Below are 14,327 nucleotides of genomic sequence, written 5' to 3'. Positions count from 1 at the left end.
CCATTTACAAAAGCTGGATAATAACTCAAATAGTGTCTTCAGTGAACAAATGGATCAACTGTCAGAATTTATAACGGCTGTGTTTAAAGAGTTTGGGGAAAACTCTGAAGTAGCCAATATCTCACAAGTCATTCAAGCCATACAAAAGACCTTGTACGTATTAAAAGACTTACAACTGAATTATAATGTCAGTAAATTAAATTCTATAGATATTTTCTTTAATTTTGATTATAAAACCTTTGAGAACTTGTCTGAACTTCTGAGGACAGGAATGAAAATCCTTCATTATACAAGTGCAAGTGAAGTTTCCAGAGAAGAAATAATTAGCACTGTCTATAACTTAACACATCTACTGCAGGAGTTCAGTGAGTCTTCCTTGCAGCACAATACTTCGCTAGAAGTAAAAATTTGGGAGTTCTTGCATTTAGCCTTGAGTCCTTTCCTTGAGAACAGGAACAATGGTTACGAGGCACTCCAGAACTGCTCTGCTCGGGACGTGCTCCACATAACACTTGAGATGCTGTTTGAAAATGCCACTCTAAGTGACTCCTTAGCAGGGAGCCCCTGCAAAGCCCTCTTTGACTCTATGGGCATGGAGGACAGAACAACACGCAACGACACCTTTCCAAAAATGTTCCAGCTTGCCGTAACAAACCTGAAGCTGTCTCCAGAGTTTGCTGCTGTCTACAAGAACGGCAGTGAAGGCTTTTCCAAGGAGCTGTCGTGCATCATCCAGTCTCTGCAGTTTTCTCTGGGTTTCCTTTCCAAATTAAACGTTGTCTCTGAACTGGAAAACTCTTGGGTACAGGAGAAGGCGAGAGCTCTGACTGCTCTCCAGGAGGGGCTGCTGCAGAGTAATGCCTCCTGCCCCATCCCAGTCCGAGATGTGGATGATGTGCTTCCGACTCAGCTGTTGAACGTGCTTATCCCATTCATGCTGAATGAAACAGTGCTGACCTCCCTGAATTTCTCTGACAGCTCAGCAGGCAGGCATAGGCTGGATTTGTTGTCCCATCTGTTACCAACTGATTCCATGGGGAACAGCAGTACGTCTGAACTGCTCCAGGTGGGCAAGCACATTTCCAATCAGTCTGAGTTGGGACATTTCTTGCGGTTGTGGCATGCCACTGGCAATGCGTTGACCACCAAATGGAACCTAACAGAAGTGGATGAATATGTGAAGCTCCTGGAAGTTATGAAGAAAGCTCTAATTCTTGTGGACTTTGGAGTAGCTCCTGGAAAAACTTTAGTACGCCGGATCTTTCATAATTTTAGTGGAGGAATTAAACCCTCAGATCTGAATGATTTGTATAGTTCATTAAAACTCTTTTTCAATTCAACCTCTGCCACAAACATCCCACTGGACTTGGAAAGAATATTTCAAGAAATACTGCCACTGTATGAGGTTGGTGGCAAAGACTTGTTTTACCCTAATTCCTACGGAGGAGAAAATCAAGATGTTCTAGCTATGGCTGCATTGATTTGTAATCAGATTATTTTAAATGGGACTCATTTTAATACAGACAAAGTATGGGAGGTTATCAAAATGATTGCACTTCATGCAGTCTCGTTTGAAGACATTGAAAATTATCTCAGCACAAATGAGAAAGAGTCATCGTTATTTTCTGACTTCTCGTTGACCCCTGTAACTCCTGAAAAATTTGCAAAGCAACTCTTGTCCCTTGAGCAGTTTCTTGCTGCCATGGCAAAGGTGAATACCAGTGATCATTATCTGCAGATCTCTTCTTTGTCTAAGCTAATGCAGAAACTCCAGAGCTCCCCTCACGGAAGGCAGATTCATGAACTTCGTGATTTCTGGCAGATTGCTGAAGTACTCCAGTCCATGAACTGGAACAGTACAGACAGTCTCACTGCCCAGTCACTTCTAGACACCCTGCAAAATCAACTCAGTACCATGAAAAATGACTCCAGACTTCCTTTCCGTGAGGAACTGCAGCAGTTGGTCAACTTTGCATCTTCCGTATTTGCGCTGTATAGTGAAGAAGACTCCAGTGGAACCAACATCTCCATGTACCTGCAAGCCATGCAAAGGAGTATCTTTATTTTAAAAGACTTGCAGAAAAGTTATAATATCAGTGAATTTGAAACTATCGACCTATTATCTGATTCTTACAGTAGTTATACCCAGAGACTGATTGAAATATGGGAAGCAGGAAAGAAAGTCCTTCATGACACCAACTTAAACAAAACATTTGAAGAAAAAATAGACATTGTCTATAATTTCTCACATTTGCTGCTGCAGAAGGAGTTCAGTGAGCCTTTCTTGCAGCACAATACTTCGCTAGAAGTAAAAATTTGGGAGTTCTTGCATTTAGCCTTGAGTCCTTTCCTTGAGAACAGGAACAATGGTTACGAGGCACTCCAGAACTGCTCTGCTCGGGACGTGCTCCACATAACACTTGAGATGCTGTTTGAAAATGCCACTCTAAGTGACTCCTTAGCAGGGAGCCCCTGCAAAGCCCTCTTTGACTCTATGGGCATGGAGGACAGAACAACACGCAACGACACCTTTCCAAAAATGTTCCAGCTTGCCGTAACAAACCTGAAGCTGTCTCCAGAGTTTGCTGCTGTCTACAAGAACGGCAGTGAAGGCTTTTCCAAGGAGCTGTCGTGCATCATCCAGTCTCTGCAGTTTTCTCTGGGTTTCCTTTCCAAATTAAACGTTGTCTCTGAACTGGAAAACTCTTGGGTACAGGAGAAGGCGAGAGCTCTGACTGCTCTCCAGGAGGGGCTGCTGCAGAGTAATGCCTCCTGCCCCATCCCAGTCCGAGATGTGGATGATGTGCTTCCGACTCAGCTGTTGAACGTGCTTATCCCATTCATGCTGAATGAAACAGTGCTGACCTCCCTGAATTTCTCTGACAGCTCAGCAGGCTGGAATAACCTGTCCGTGCTCTTCAGTGTGGCACAAGATGATCTCCACATGAATGATCTACTGCAGAGACTCCAAGGTGCCTTCAACCTCACCAAATGGACTTATGACTCAAGCATCTGGGATGTGGTTGACAGTTTCCTAAACACCAAAAGGAGTTTAACCGAAGCAGCTGCCTTTGCAAAGTTGTTGGAAGCAGTGGCAAACAGCTCTGCCAACAATATGTCAGCTCTAGAAGTCATAGAAGCCAGTCACTATGTTCTCAAGAGGCTGAACTTCTCTGAACTGCTAAGTGAATTCGATCTAAGTTCCAGTTCTGCTTTTCTCTCCAACAAAACTAGTGTTGACAGTGTGATTGATACTGTTGCTTATCACTTCATTGTCACGGCAGAAACCCTGTACAACAAGACCATACCTTGGACTCAGAGTGACCAAACTCTGTCACCAACCACTTTGATTGCACGGTGAGTTTGCTTTTTGGGTATTGTAATTGCATTTATGGGTGGTGACACCATTCTTGTTCCAGCATGGGAAGTACATAATTTTCTTCCGATGGAGCAACATAAGCCTGAAACCACCATAATTTAGGACACTAGATCTAATGGGGGTTTCACTGAAAAAGAGGAAGTTTCTCCTTGAACTGAACATACAGTTAAAAGTGAGACTTTAAAAAATTTTCCGTGTTGGCATGTATCAGTTCACAGTGGATGAAGAATCCTGTAGGAAGCTTGCCATCAGTGGTAAACTCTTTGGAAACCCCTGTTTTCTGGTACGAATTTCTAATTTTTGATTCTCGGTCTCCCCTAGGCAATGCCTTTTCATCTATATCTTGCATCCACAGTGAACTTTTCAAGTGTGTTTTCATATACATATGGCTTGAGAGTAAATGACATCTTTGGGATGTAACAGCACAAAGAATTAATGAAATAAAATCGGGAGGGTACCCACTTAGGAGATGTTATGGGAGACACCTGGCTTCACGTTGAATTCTTATTGACACTGCCAAGGAACAGCATCTACACAGCTGGCAGGTTGTTCACCAGTATACCTTGTTGCTGAAAGAGAAGCTGATTTAAAATCTTATTTTTTAGATTTCTGTTTTTAGAATTTGAAAACATCATCTTACAAGTGACAGTGAATAACAGCTATAACCCTTACCTGATGTGTTTAATAAACGCCACTGAAGTTGAAGACAGCAAACTGACAGGTAATCATGATTTCATTAATGCTGTGGGACCTCAGCTGGAATATGTTGTGCCTGTCTTTTCAAAGTATATTCCCTGGTGGTGGGAAGGAATGGTGCTGCATGTTTTCTTCTGCTGGCAATTAACTGGAGCTTTGAGACCTCAGGAAGCCAGACTCCCTTTTTTGTTATAGTTATGTCACATTGTGGATATAAGTTTCCCATCCAACTCTATCCTAAAGGCGTGTCTACTCTTTGCTATGTGATGACAGGTTGCTGACACTCGGATAAAGAATTCTTATCAATAGAAACCTATATTCCCTCCACAGCTTTATGTACCCATAAGATGACAGCAGTTATTTTTGAGAGTTAATATGGTATTTCACATAGATACTCATCATGTGAGCTTATTGTGAAACCTGAGGCTTATCTGTTCACAGGATAGAGATATCATGTGTGCTCTGAAGGGCACTGTCAGAAGCCCTCTTACCAGTGTGGGGTGGATTTCTTTAGGACCAGAGCACCTACTTGGACTGGATCCGTTATAATCCAGATTACAACCTCAGTCTTGTTCTGTGTTTTTAGAGGTCCTGAGCCATGTGAATTTGGTGGCAAATAGCAATGTTCGGTAGGCCTCAGAATAAAAGTGCCAATATTCCCATCTCCAAAGTTCCTGCAAGTCTGGTGTTTTTGTCTTGAGTAACTTTTGTTTTCTTTCTTACACAGAAAACATCACGCTGCTTTTGAAGCAAACTCATCTGAAAAAGAACCTTTTTATGCAAAATAATACCTCCGAGAAACATTCATCCGTACCAGAGCTCCTGAAGCTAAAAGTGAGTCTGCTTAAAATGCTGACTTGAAGGACATCCTGCAGTGATACATGAATGTGCAATGGAGGGTTTGAAAAACAGTGTATGGAAACAAGGTTTCTTAAAAGAACAGCTGATTAGGAACTAGGACTCAAACTCTGTTTTCTGCCTGCTGCCTATATTTAAAGGTTGCAAATAAACTGAGTTGAAGAAGTTGTTCCCTATGAATCCCTATCCAGTATATGCTCATTTTTCTGAGAAGGCAGAGGTGTTCCTATCCTTCCACTCTACTGGAGAGAATGACTTCTGTTTTCCACCAGCCCTTCCAAGAGGATGAGCACTGCATAGGTTTCCAGTGGCAGCATATTCCTCATAAATCAGTGCACAAGTAGTTTTAAAGTTCAGAACATTGAGACTTCTTAGCAAAGCAGAGCTGAGATAATTCTGGGATGCCTCAGCTTCAGGTACGTAGGGAGGAGTTTTCAAGGGCACAAATAGATACGTCTGCCTTGCTGAAATTCAGTGGCATTGTGCATACCCCGTTGGCAGTTATAAGTACCACTAAGTTAGTTACCACTATGCCTGAGGAGCTATACCAGCAGCAGCATGGCTGGAGTCCCAGTCCCCACATGCTCCCTTAGCCCTAGATGTCTCAATGCCATAATGGTTTCTGACATTAAGCACCTAAGCAATATTAATTCATGGATTTCCTTCACCAGCTTTGTATTTGGTAATGCCTCATTTGGATAAAATGCTTCTTACACCATACATACGTGACTGCACAAACAGCATGCCTGCCCTTTAATCTATTTCTCCATAGGGAAATAGAACTGAAAAGTCTTTTTACAAAAGGATAACAGTATGCAGGGTTGTTGCTGCTTAATATATCTGTAACAATAATACAATGAGCCTCAGTGTGACAGGTACAAAACAGAAAACAGTTCTTGCCATAAGAGACTGATAATGAAAATAACAATGTCAGACAAGAGGGAAGACTGTAATAACAGAGTGGGCAGAGGACTATAATTTTACATGGGTTAGCAGATGTGGAAGTCCTGACTTGTAGCCAACTCCATTTCATTTGCTGTCATAGAGATGACCAAGTGGTGTCCGAAAGGCTAAACTGAAAGGCATAAGATAGTTTTATTTGGTCTCTGGGAAGATTAATGGGTCAATTGCTGTGTATGTGTGTTGAGCAAGGGAAATGATATGTTAAGGCTTGCAAGGTTTATTAGATCCTTTGTATAGTTGTTTAGCCAGGTGTGCTACAAAGTCATGTAGGAATGATTGCTATGAACTGTGCTGGTGGAGACAGATTGAATGAACTAAAAATATATATTAAAATTTTAATCCTAAAGAAAAACTGAGAGGGACAGTTAGACTCTTTAAAACTTGCCTTTTATAATTCTGTCATCTAACTTGTGTTTGTGTATTTGTTTTCCTTTCCGAAATGTCCTTTGAAGATATCTCATCTCCAGGATCTGACAACACTTCTTTGTGACTATGAGAGCTTTAAGTCAATACAGCGTATTTGCCATCTCCCTAATGTTAGCTTTGGAGAGCTGTGTGAACAAAGTCAATCTCAGGAGCAGCTCCTCCACACTATTAAACTGAGCAATCAAGTTGTGACCAATGCACTGAATCACAGAAGAATCTCCCAAGAGCTTCGAAATGTACTGATTGGAGATGCCACGAAGATCCAGACACAGATGAAGTGGTGAGGCTCTCCCTCTGAGTTAGACTGCTTCAGTATTCAATGTATGAAATGATGAAATGCCTTCCTGCCTTCTTTTCATATTCCCAACTTTGTTGATTGGTTTGTTTTTCCAATTTTAGGTTTCAGGAAAACATACCAGAAATTGCTTTCTTTCAAGAGATTCCTCAGTATGTGACCACTTTGAATTCCATGTTGAACATTACAGAGAATTTAACAGATTCTAGCAAGCAAGGTAGTTCTCTGTATTTACTTTACAATGTTGGTAAACATCATCAATGGTATCAAAATTTCTGCTGGAAACCCTAAGACTTGTTAGGCTGCTGGGAAGAAGTGGGACTAATGAGATAACCTGCACCATGTTTTCTGTACTGCCCAAAAACTCCTATGTGCTGAAAATCTTAAGTATTTGTATTTGGGCATATTTTGCTCTTGCTAGACCTGTCAACTCTAGCCCACAAATCAGACTGCAAACCCTAGGAAATACTGCTGTGTTTTGCAAGTTGTTTGGGGTGGTTTTGTTGTTGTTTTGGTGGGGTTTTTTTCTGTCAGCAGCAATGTACTGCACTTCACCTGAAGTCCTCTCTGTGTGCTTGAGATTGCTGTATGTCTGGAGAAAGTTGTTGCATCATTTGTTCTTTGATTGCTCTTTGCAGAAAAATTAAGAGACGGGTTTAAAAATGTGAACCAGCTCAAAGAGGATCTCAGAAACACAACAGGAATGTCCACAGCTAGTGTTGTTGCTCTTCTGGAAGCACCTCTCCCACACAACAGCAGTCAGGTAAGTTTGCTGCTATCCTGGTGGGAGACCTTTTTACTTTCTACCTCCCAGAAAATTAAAACCAGAATTTATTACTGAATGCAGCTAAGGGGATCACTGCATGCACGACAGCACAGAGAAAGGTAGATGATCCCACAGGGATAGACAGCATAGCAAGTTATAGATCAAAATAGCCATCAGAAGTGCAGTGAGAGCAATCATTGATGTCAGTTCAGCCATTGGAGACCATATGGTCTCTGGCTATCACCAGTAGCTGGTAAGCAGCCATGCACTGCCTGGTGAGTGATTGCTCCAATCCATAGCAAGGGCACAGTTTGCTGTAACAGGCTAATGAGGACTGAGCGGGTTCCTTGGTGGGATCTCAGTGCTGAGAAGTTGTTGCAGTCCAGATGGAAAAGCACACTTGTAACCAGTTTGTGAGGGTGCTCGAGGTGCAGGAATAGCCTCCCATACTGAGAGATGTGCTTGCCTTTCTCAGCCTCCTACACAAGCAGAGCTCCAGATGCTTTTCCCCTTGCCAACCACCTTGTCTGGACCGTACCCCAAAGAGCGTGCTCTTTTTCAAACTGCACATGCATCAGTCAATGGGAAATTGAAGCCACAAAAGCTTTTACTGCTGTGCAAGCTGGGCAGTAAAACTCAATCCTTAGGATTTGTCCCTTGGAGCGGGAGTAATGGGTAGGCATTTTCTGGTTCTCAGGGTTGAAATATGACATTGTGGGAAAAACATCAGCAAGGCAAGATTAATCCATGCATACTGGAACGAGCAGTATAACCCCTAAAATAATCTCTTCTTTGTTTGTGCAAACACAGCTCATTTCTCAGATCCTCCAGCTGGAGTCTTGTAGCGTCCGTCCTGCTGACCCACAGCTGCAAACAGTAGCAGAGGAGTTCTGCAATCTCTCTCTTTCAGAGAGGACTCATGAGATGTACATCCTGGGGGTCACTCTGTTACGACACTTAGACATTTACAGTTTCTTGTACAAGGTTAGTGCTGGATTTGTAGAGTGCTTTCTATGGTCTTTGCTGCATGTAGTGGTTGAAAGGTCATAAAATATCATTGCAGTGGCCAGAAGCTATGCTGATTTACACAAGCCAAAGATCGGGCTTTGCTCATGCAGTAATTTTTATTGCATATCCATGCTGTGACAGTGTGGATATAAATGAGAAACCCAGCTGGTGTAAACCAGCAAACCTCATTTAAAGGCGCTGGACCCACTCTAAATGCCTCTCTATCTGCTAGTATCATTTATATGCTGTCGCAACCTCTTGAACATTCCCAGCTGAGATCAGGCTTCCCAAAAATAAGGCACTGGGTTAAATTTTTTTATTCCTTGAAAAGGGAAGCCCTGGGAAAATGTCCTATAAAATATATTTTCCCAGCCTGGTTGGCACTGCCAATTTAGTGAATTATTCAAACATCCCATGCACACAACTGCAAAAACAGCATGTAAAAATACCGTTCACAGAGAAGTGCATATTGAATACGTATTTTAAAATGCTACAGAAGTGATCCCGGGAGAAAAAAGTTATTAAATAAGAATGCCAATGAATTTGGCTCAGGTCAAAAGTCATTCATAGTGTTTGACAGCTATGCTGTGCAAAATGCTACCTCTTAGAGACTCAGATGATATTCCAGCCAATATCTGATGGACATTTCCCAACTGTAGGCGTTTGGAAATGTGCACTGTTCAGAATATGTAAAATTCAGGCCAGTGGTTTGCAAAAGCACTTGGAGATTTAGGAATACAAATCCCATTCATTTCCCATGGGACATTCACTCCTTAAGCCTCCTAAGAGTTTTGAAAATCCCACAATCTCTGTCTTGGAATTACCACAATATAGGCATGTGCATGCCCGAGCTCACAGATTCCTGCTAATCATAATTGATTTCCTTCCTGCCTCTTGTAGATGTTTGTCCCTAAGGAACTTCAGGAACCTGTGGACAAGATGTTAGGCCTTCTGACAAAAATGAAATATTTCAGACACCAGGTTGAATCTGGCCTTGATCCGTTGCTACAAGCTATTCATTCACTGAAAAAGCTCCGGCAGTCTAGAAATGTGCCGCTGACTAAGGTATGTGCAGTCTGCATGTGCTTTGGAGGCAAAACACCACTGGAACAGTTTCCACAGGAATTTCTTGCCCTCGAAGCCAAAGGTGTATTAATTCATAGATTACTGATTCTCTTTTAAAGCAGTGGTGTCCTGAGAAGAACCTCTATCAAACTTATATGTTGTTTTTCTGAGAGAGCTTTGATCTGGAGCAGTGGTACCATCATATGCTCATGATGGGGGGGACACCAGGAATATGTGCTATGGGAGGAACACTAGGAAGAAAACTGCAGGGGATTAACTGTCTTGCAGGAGGGTAGATTTCCAGCAAAATATACTGGTGTCCTGGAAGGGGTCAGCTTGTGAAAGCGAGTGGAGGTTTGCTTACTAAAGGCTCCCCAAAACCATGGAAAGCAACAGCAAAAGTTTGCTCCAGCTTTAATGTGCATTAGAGCACACCCAAAGCCTCAAGACTGCCCAAAACACTCAGTACAAACCCAGTCCTGCTCCAGCAGCTGCAATAACTACGGTTTGCACTGACTTCATCCAGCACAGGATTCAATCTCTCTCTGATCCATAGTCAGTGACAGCGTAGACCACAGGAATTGTTTCTGGCAATCACTTTGCCTGCTCATTGCAGGAGCACGTGCAGTTATAGACTAGACTGGTATAGGGAACAGATCTGCGGGACAGATCATGTGTGACAGATTCTGTCTTGTAAACCAAAGGTGTGTATGTGTCACCAGGCACACATTATAGGCAACTCTCACATTGGATTTCATACCTGGAAATTAATTTCCTTCCTCTGTCATAGCAGAGGTTAGTCATTAAAGCATGTCTTCTGGGCAAAGTCCCTGTCTTTGTAGACAAACCTCTCATAAGAAAGCAGTATAAAAATGTCCAGTTCTTGCCTTCTAATTCTGTTGCTTCTTTTTCCTCTCAGAATGGGATGCTTTTAACATGCAGTATTTTTGTTTGCATTTTGTCTTTTCTGCAGAATTTATTTAAAACAAAGAACTTTAGGATGACACATGGCACATTTAGGTCCATGTCAAAAGTTCTCTGCAACCAGGAGATCACACCCCTGTTTTTTGAGTCCTTGCTTCCAGATTTTGGAGACACTGTAAGCAACAGCTCTTCTGTGGAGGATGTGCATGTCCAAAAGATGATGAAGAAATACGGGATTCCTCATGACTCCAGTAAGTCTGGCTTTTCCTTAAGGCAAAAACATTTCAGTGCCAAACTCTACTGTTTCCAGAGAGATCCGGTGTTGAGCTGTTCCCCAGTGCGTCTCTGGAGGGCTGCGAGCGCTCATGATTTATACTAGCTGAAGATCTGCACTGCCCTAATTATTTGTGGTTTATTTCCATAAATGTTAGAAAGAAAACTGCCTATGTAGCAGAGCAGTGCTTGATACTCCCCTGTTTCCCATTTGTCGATGATCTGGTCTTAGGGCTTAACAGGTCACTGGTTTTTCTTGATGTGTAGTTTTTCCGACTGTACTGACATTATTAGCTCCTCTGAGTTCACAAAAGTCCGTTTAACCTTCAAGCAGAAACTCTTGGCTTTAACACTGAGACTCTTGTTGTCTTGAGTTCAGCAACAGGAGATCTTGGGGGTGGATTGCTTTTGTCAAGACACATCATATCAGTCAGTGAAGAGGGCCATGAAGTCATTCACTGGACACAGAAACAAGTGGGCAGATGGGAGAAAAAAATACACTGGTAGCTTGCTCATGCCTGGTCTATTTGTGCTCTGTGTAATTTGTTTGCTTTTCTTCCCTGACAGCACCGTTTTGCTTATCTTTTTACCTGGACCTGGTCAAGACCCCAACTGGAGCTTTAATTTGGTCTTTTTTAAAACCAATGGTGCTTGGGAAGATCCTTTATACACCAGATACCATAGAAACTCGAGCAATTATGAGAAAGGTATGGCTCTGTTTACAATAGATCAAGATAGACTCACTTGAAAGGATTGTAATTTACCTAGCACAGGCTTGTTTCCTTGAGAAGCAGAAGTCTGTTTTCTGACTGCCCATGGCAGGAGGGTTGGACTGGGTGATCTTTAAGGTCCCTTCCAACCCAAACCATTCTGTGATTCTGTGACTGTTTGGAGTATTAGTTAAATTGTCTTTTCCTAGTTGCATTGCTGGTCATATGAGTCATCTTTTATCACAGAATCACAGAATCCCAGAACGTTAGGGATTGGAAGGGCCCTCAAAAGCTCATCCAGTCCAATCCCCCTGCCGGAGCAGGAACACCCAGATGAGGTTGCACAGGAAGGCGTCCAGGCGGGTTTTGAATGTCTGCAGAGAAGGAGACTCCACAACCTCTCTGGGCAGCCTGTTCCAGTGCTCTGGCACCCTCACTGAGAAGAAGTTTCTTCTCCAATTTCAGTGGAACCTCCTGTGTTCCAGTTTGTGTCCGTTACCCCTTGTCTTATCATTGTTTGTCACCGAGAAGAGCCTGGCTCCATCCTCGTGACACTCACCCTTTAAATATTTATAAATCTTATCTCCAAAAAATTGCTGTTGTCTAATATTTATTATATGAGTTTTTAAAGCCTTCAGTTTATTGAAGTTTCACCTCCGTATTTTCAGCCAGTAATACAGATATGTCTGCCAGGACAGATGCTATAACCAGTACTAGTTCTCAAGCAGACCAATTGTAGAAGGAAAGCTGATAACCAACACTTGCTCCAAATGTCACATATGAGACCATATTTTCAAGTACTTGCATCCAAATTCAGCGTGTTAAGGTGCATTTTGTCAAGCAGTGATAGGGTGCTAAGAAAAATCATAAGGAAACCAAACTTGGTCTCAGCTGTTTTATTGCCTTACTTATTTTTCAAAAGCTTTAAGATAATGAATAAATTAATACGTATGTCTTGTGGGATTTTTGTAGTCTAATGCCACCCTGAAGCAGATGACTGATCTAGCTCGGAAGTCCCAGGAGTGGTTGGACAACGCCCCCAGCATCGTGAATTCACTGACTAAGTTAAACCAGACAGTTCTGATGATCAAGGTATGAGATCCCACCTCATCTCTTTCTCTTGCGGGAGGGAATCGGGAGGATGGATTTTTCTTCACTGAAGTAAACTGGGCTTCCAGGGACATCTTAGGTCAGCTGGGAAAACCTTTCTCAGGCTTTTGTCCTGGACTTCACAGTTTCTGTGCCTGCCTGCTTATTCCTGTAACAGAAATACTCCTGATGCACCTTTCCATGCAGATCCTCCTCCTGAAATGATCTCTTTGTAATATGCTCCCTGACACTGGCCGTGCTGAGGGCTGCTGGAGGGCTAAGATGAGCAGGGAATGCTCTTCAGTTTGTAAATTAACTTTCTGCTTGATGGAGTGATCCAGCCAGCCAAGACCAGGCTAGAAATTACTTTTTCAGAAAATGAAACGGTATCTATAATAAGCATGTAGCTCTGGGTACACACATAAGAGCAGGAAGATGTCTTTGTACCTCAGTGAATGTAAATAAAATTTATTTTTCCCCTCCTAAGGAGCCTGCCCTTGCTTGCATACAGAAAGCAGTAGGCTGTAATGTTTCACATACTTGCTTCCCATTCTTTGCAGTAAAAATGGTCTCCTTTTCTTACAAAACTATGAAAATTAGATCTCTGGAACCCTAAAGCATTAGAAGTTAATTTTGGTGGCTGGAATTCATTGTAATTTCCATGGCACTGAGAAAAAAAAATCCAGAATAGAATATGCAAAAGTGAAACAAAATATTCTCTGGTAACTGCGCTCGTTGGTGGAATACTAAACTATTCAGCCAAACAAAATCTGTCTGCTGGTCTCCAAGCTAAATTTTGGTCACCTACCCATTGTGCTCTGGCTATGTTCACAGGACTTGAAACAGACACGAGTGACATTTACCGCACTTCTAGAATAACAAAGATTATCCGTGAGTTTTTCATGGGACTCTGGTGCCTGGTGGAGACTCAACAGGCATCCTCTCTTGACTCCAAGAAACAGGAGTTTGGACTCACAGGGCAATGTGTGATGTTATCGTTGGTAACATTTCCCCGTCATCATACACAGAGTGGAACATGGAAGATCAAGAAAGCAGTAGAGAAGGGGTTGTACAAATGCTTAGTGAAGGCAGCTGGTCTGCTGTATTTGAAAAAGACACTGAATAAGCTCGAAGGGCTTCTGGTCAAAGTGATGCTCTTTCTTTTTGCTTGTTGATAGAACACCCTGCAGAATCCCTTTGTGCAGGTTTTTATCAAGCTGATGGTGGATCTGGATGCAGCTGAACTGCTGAGTCAAATAAATGAACTGGGTAAGTTGATCCACGTGTGCTGCCCTCTTATTTGTATTTCAAGTCTGGGAGGTCCAGAGTTGCCAAGCTGTAGCCATCCTGTGGTACTGCTCTTCTCTGGCCTGTATCGGATGCTTTAGTGCAAGGCAGCCTCAGCTGTGTTTCAAAAAAAGTCTTGTGGTCTATGGAAAAAGGCTCTTTGAAGGCAAAGGGCTTGTATGAAGAGATGTTTCTCATGGGTGTTGAAGGGATACTGGGATGGGAATCTCTGAAGCCGAGTGTGGCCACTGGAGGACACTGTTTAGCCATAATTATGACTTCAAATGAACTACCTGGGACTCTGCTGGGAAATGTTGTGGAGAGCTCACTTGCATCACATCTGGGTTCAACTTAAAAGTTTTCCAGAGCAGAAAAGCAAGGGATCAGATAAAAGCATCCAAGCTGATGAAGCCAGTGGCATCAACAGCCAGAGGCATCCATACAGGAGATGCTCTGCTGGAATTTGCTGTTCTCTGGTGGTCTTGCATGGTCCTTCATGGTGAGAGTTGCTGATCTGCACTGTGAGAATCATCAAGTGACAGAGATGGTGGATACATCCCCTGGCAGTGCACAGCATGGTGATCACAG

The 14,327-nt window shown here is 42.6% G+C and overlaps 1 protein-coding gene across 1 annotated transcript in view; it reads left to right on the top strand.

Annotated features, from left to right (window-relative positions):
* Positions 1 to 2,539: 2,539 nt before the first annotated feature.
* The window catches only part of ABCA12 (ATP-binding cassette, sub-family A (ABC1), member 12), a 55,326-nt gene continuing 43,538 nt past the window's right edge, over positions 2,540 to 14,327 (top strand). The window contains exons 1-12 of the mRNA XM_010180364.1: positions 2,540 to 3,357; positions 3,985 to 4,100; positions 4,803 to 4,909; positions 6,349 to 6,602; positions 6,722 to 6,834; positions 7,256 to 7,380; positions 8,194 to 8,367; positions 9,292 to 9,456; positions 10,430 to 10,631; positions 11,221 to 11,360; positions 12,336 to 12,455; positions 13,631 to 13,721. Coding sequence (XP_010178666.1) covers positions 2,540 to 3,357; positions 3,985 to 4,100; positions 4,803 to 4,909; positions 6,349 to 6,602; positions 6,722 to 6,834; positions 7,256 to 7,380; positions 8,194 to 8,367; positions 9,292 to 9,456; positions 10,430 to 10,631; positions 11,221 to 11,360; positions 12,336 to 12,455; positions 13,631 to 13,721 — 2,425 coding nt within the window. The remainder of the gene's footprint in view (positions 3,358 to 3,984; positions 4,101 to 4,802; positions 4,910 to 6,348; positions 6,603 to 6,721; positions 6,835 to 7,255; positions 7,381 to 8,193; positions 8,368 to 9,291; positions 9,457 to 10,429; positions 10,632 to 11,220; positions 11,361 to 12,335; positions 12,456 to 13,630; positions 13,722 to 14,327) is intronic.

Source organism: Mesitornis unicolor, unplaced genomic scaffold (genome assembly GCF_000695765.1).
Source record: "Mesitornis unicolor isolate BGI_N332 unplaced genomic scaffold, ASM69576v1 scaffold5150, whole genome shotgun sequence".
NCBI classification, from domain to species: domain Eukaryota; kingdom Metazoa; phylum Chordata; class Aves; order Mesitornithiformes; family Mesitornithidae; genus Mesitornis; species Mesitornis unicolor.
This window is presented reverse-complemented; position numbering and strand designations above follow the sequence as displayed.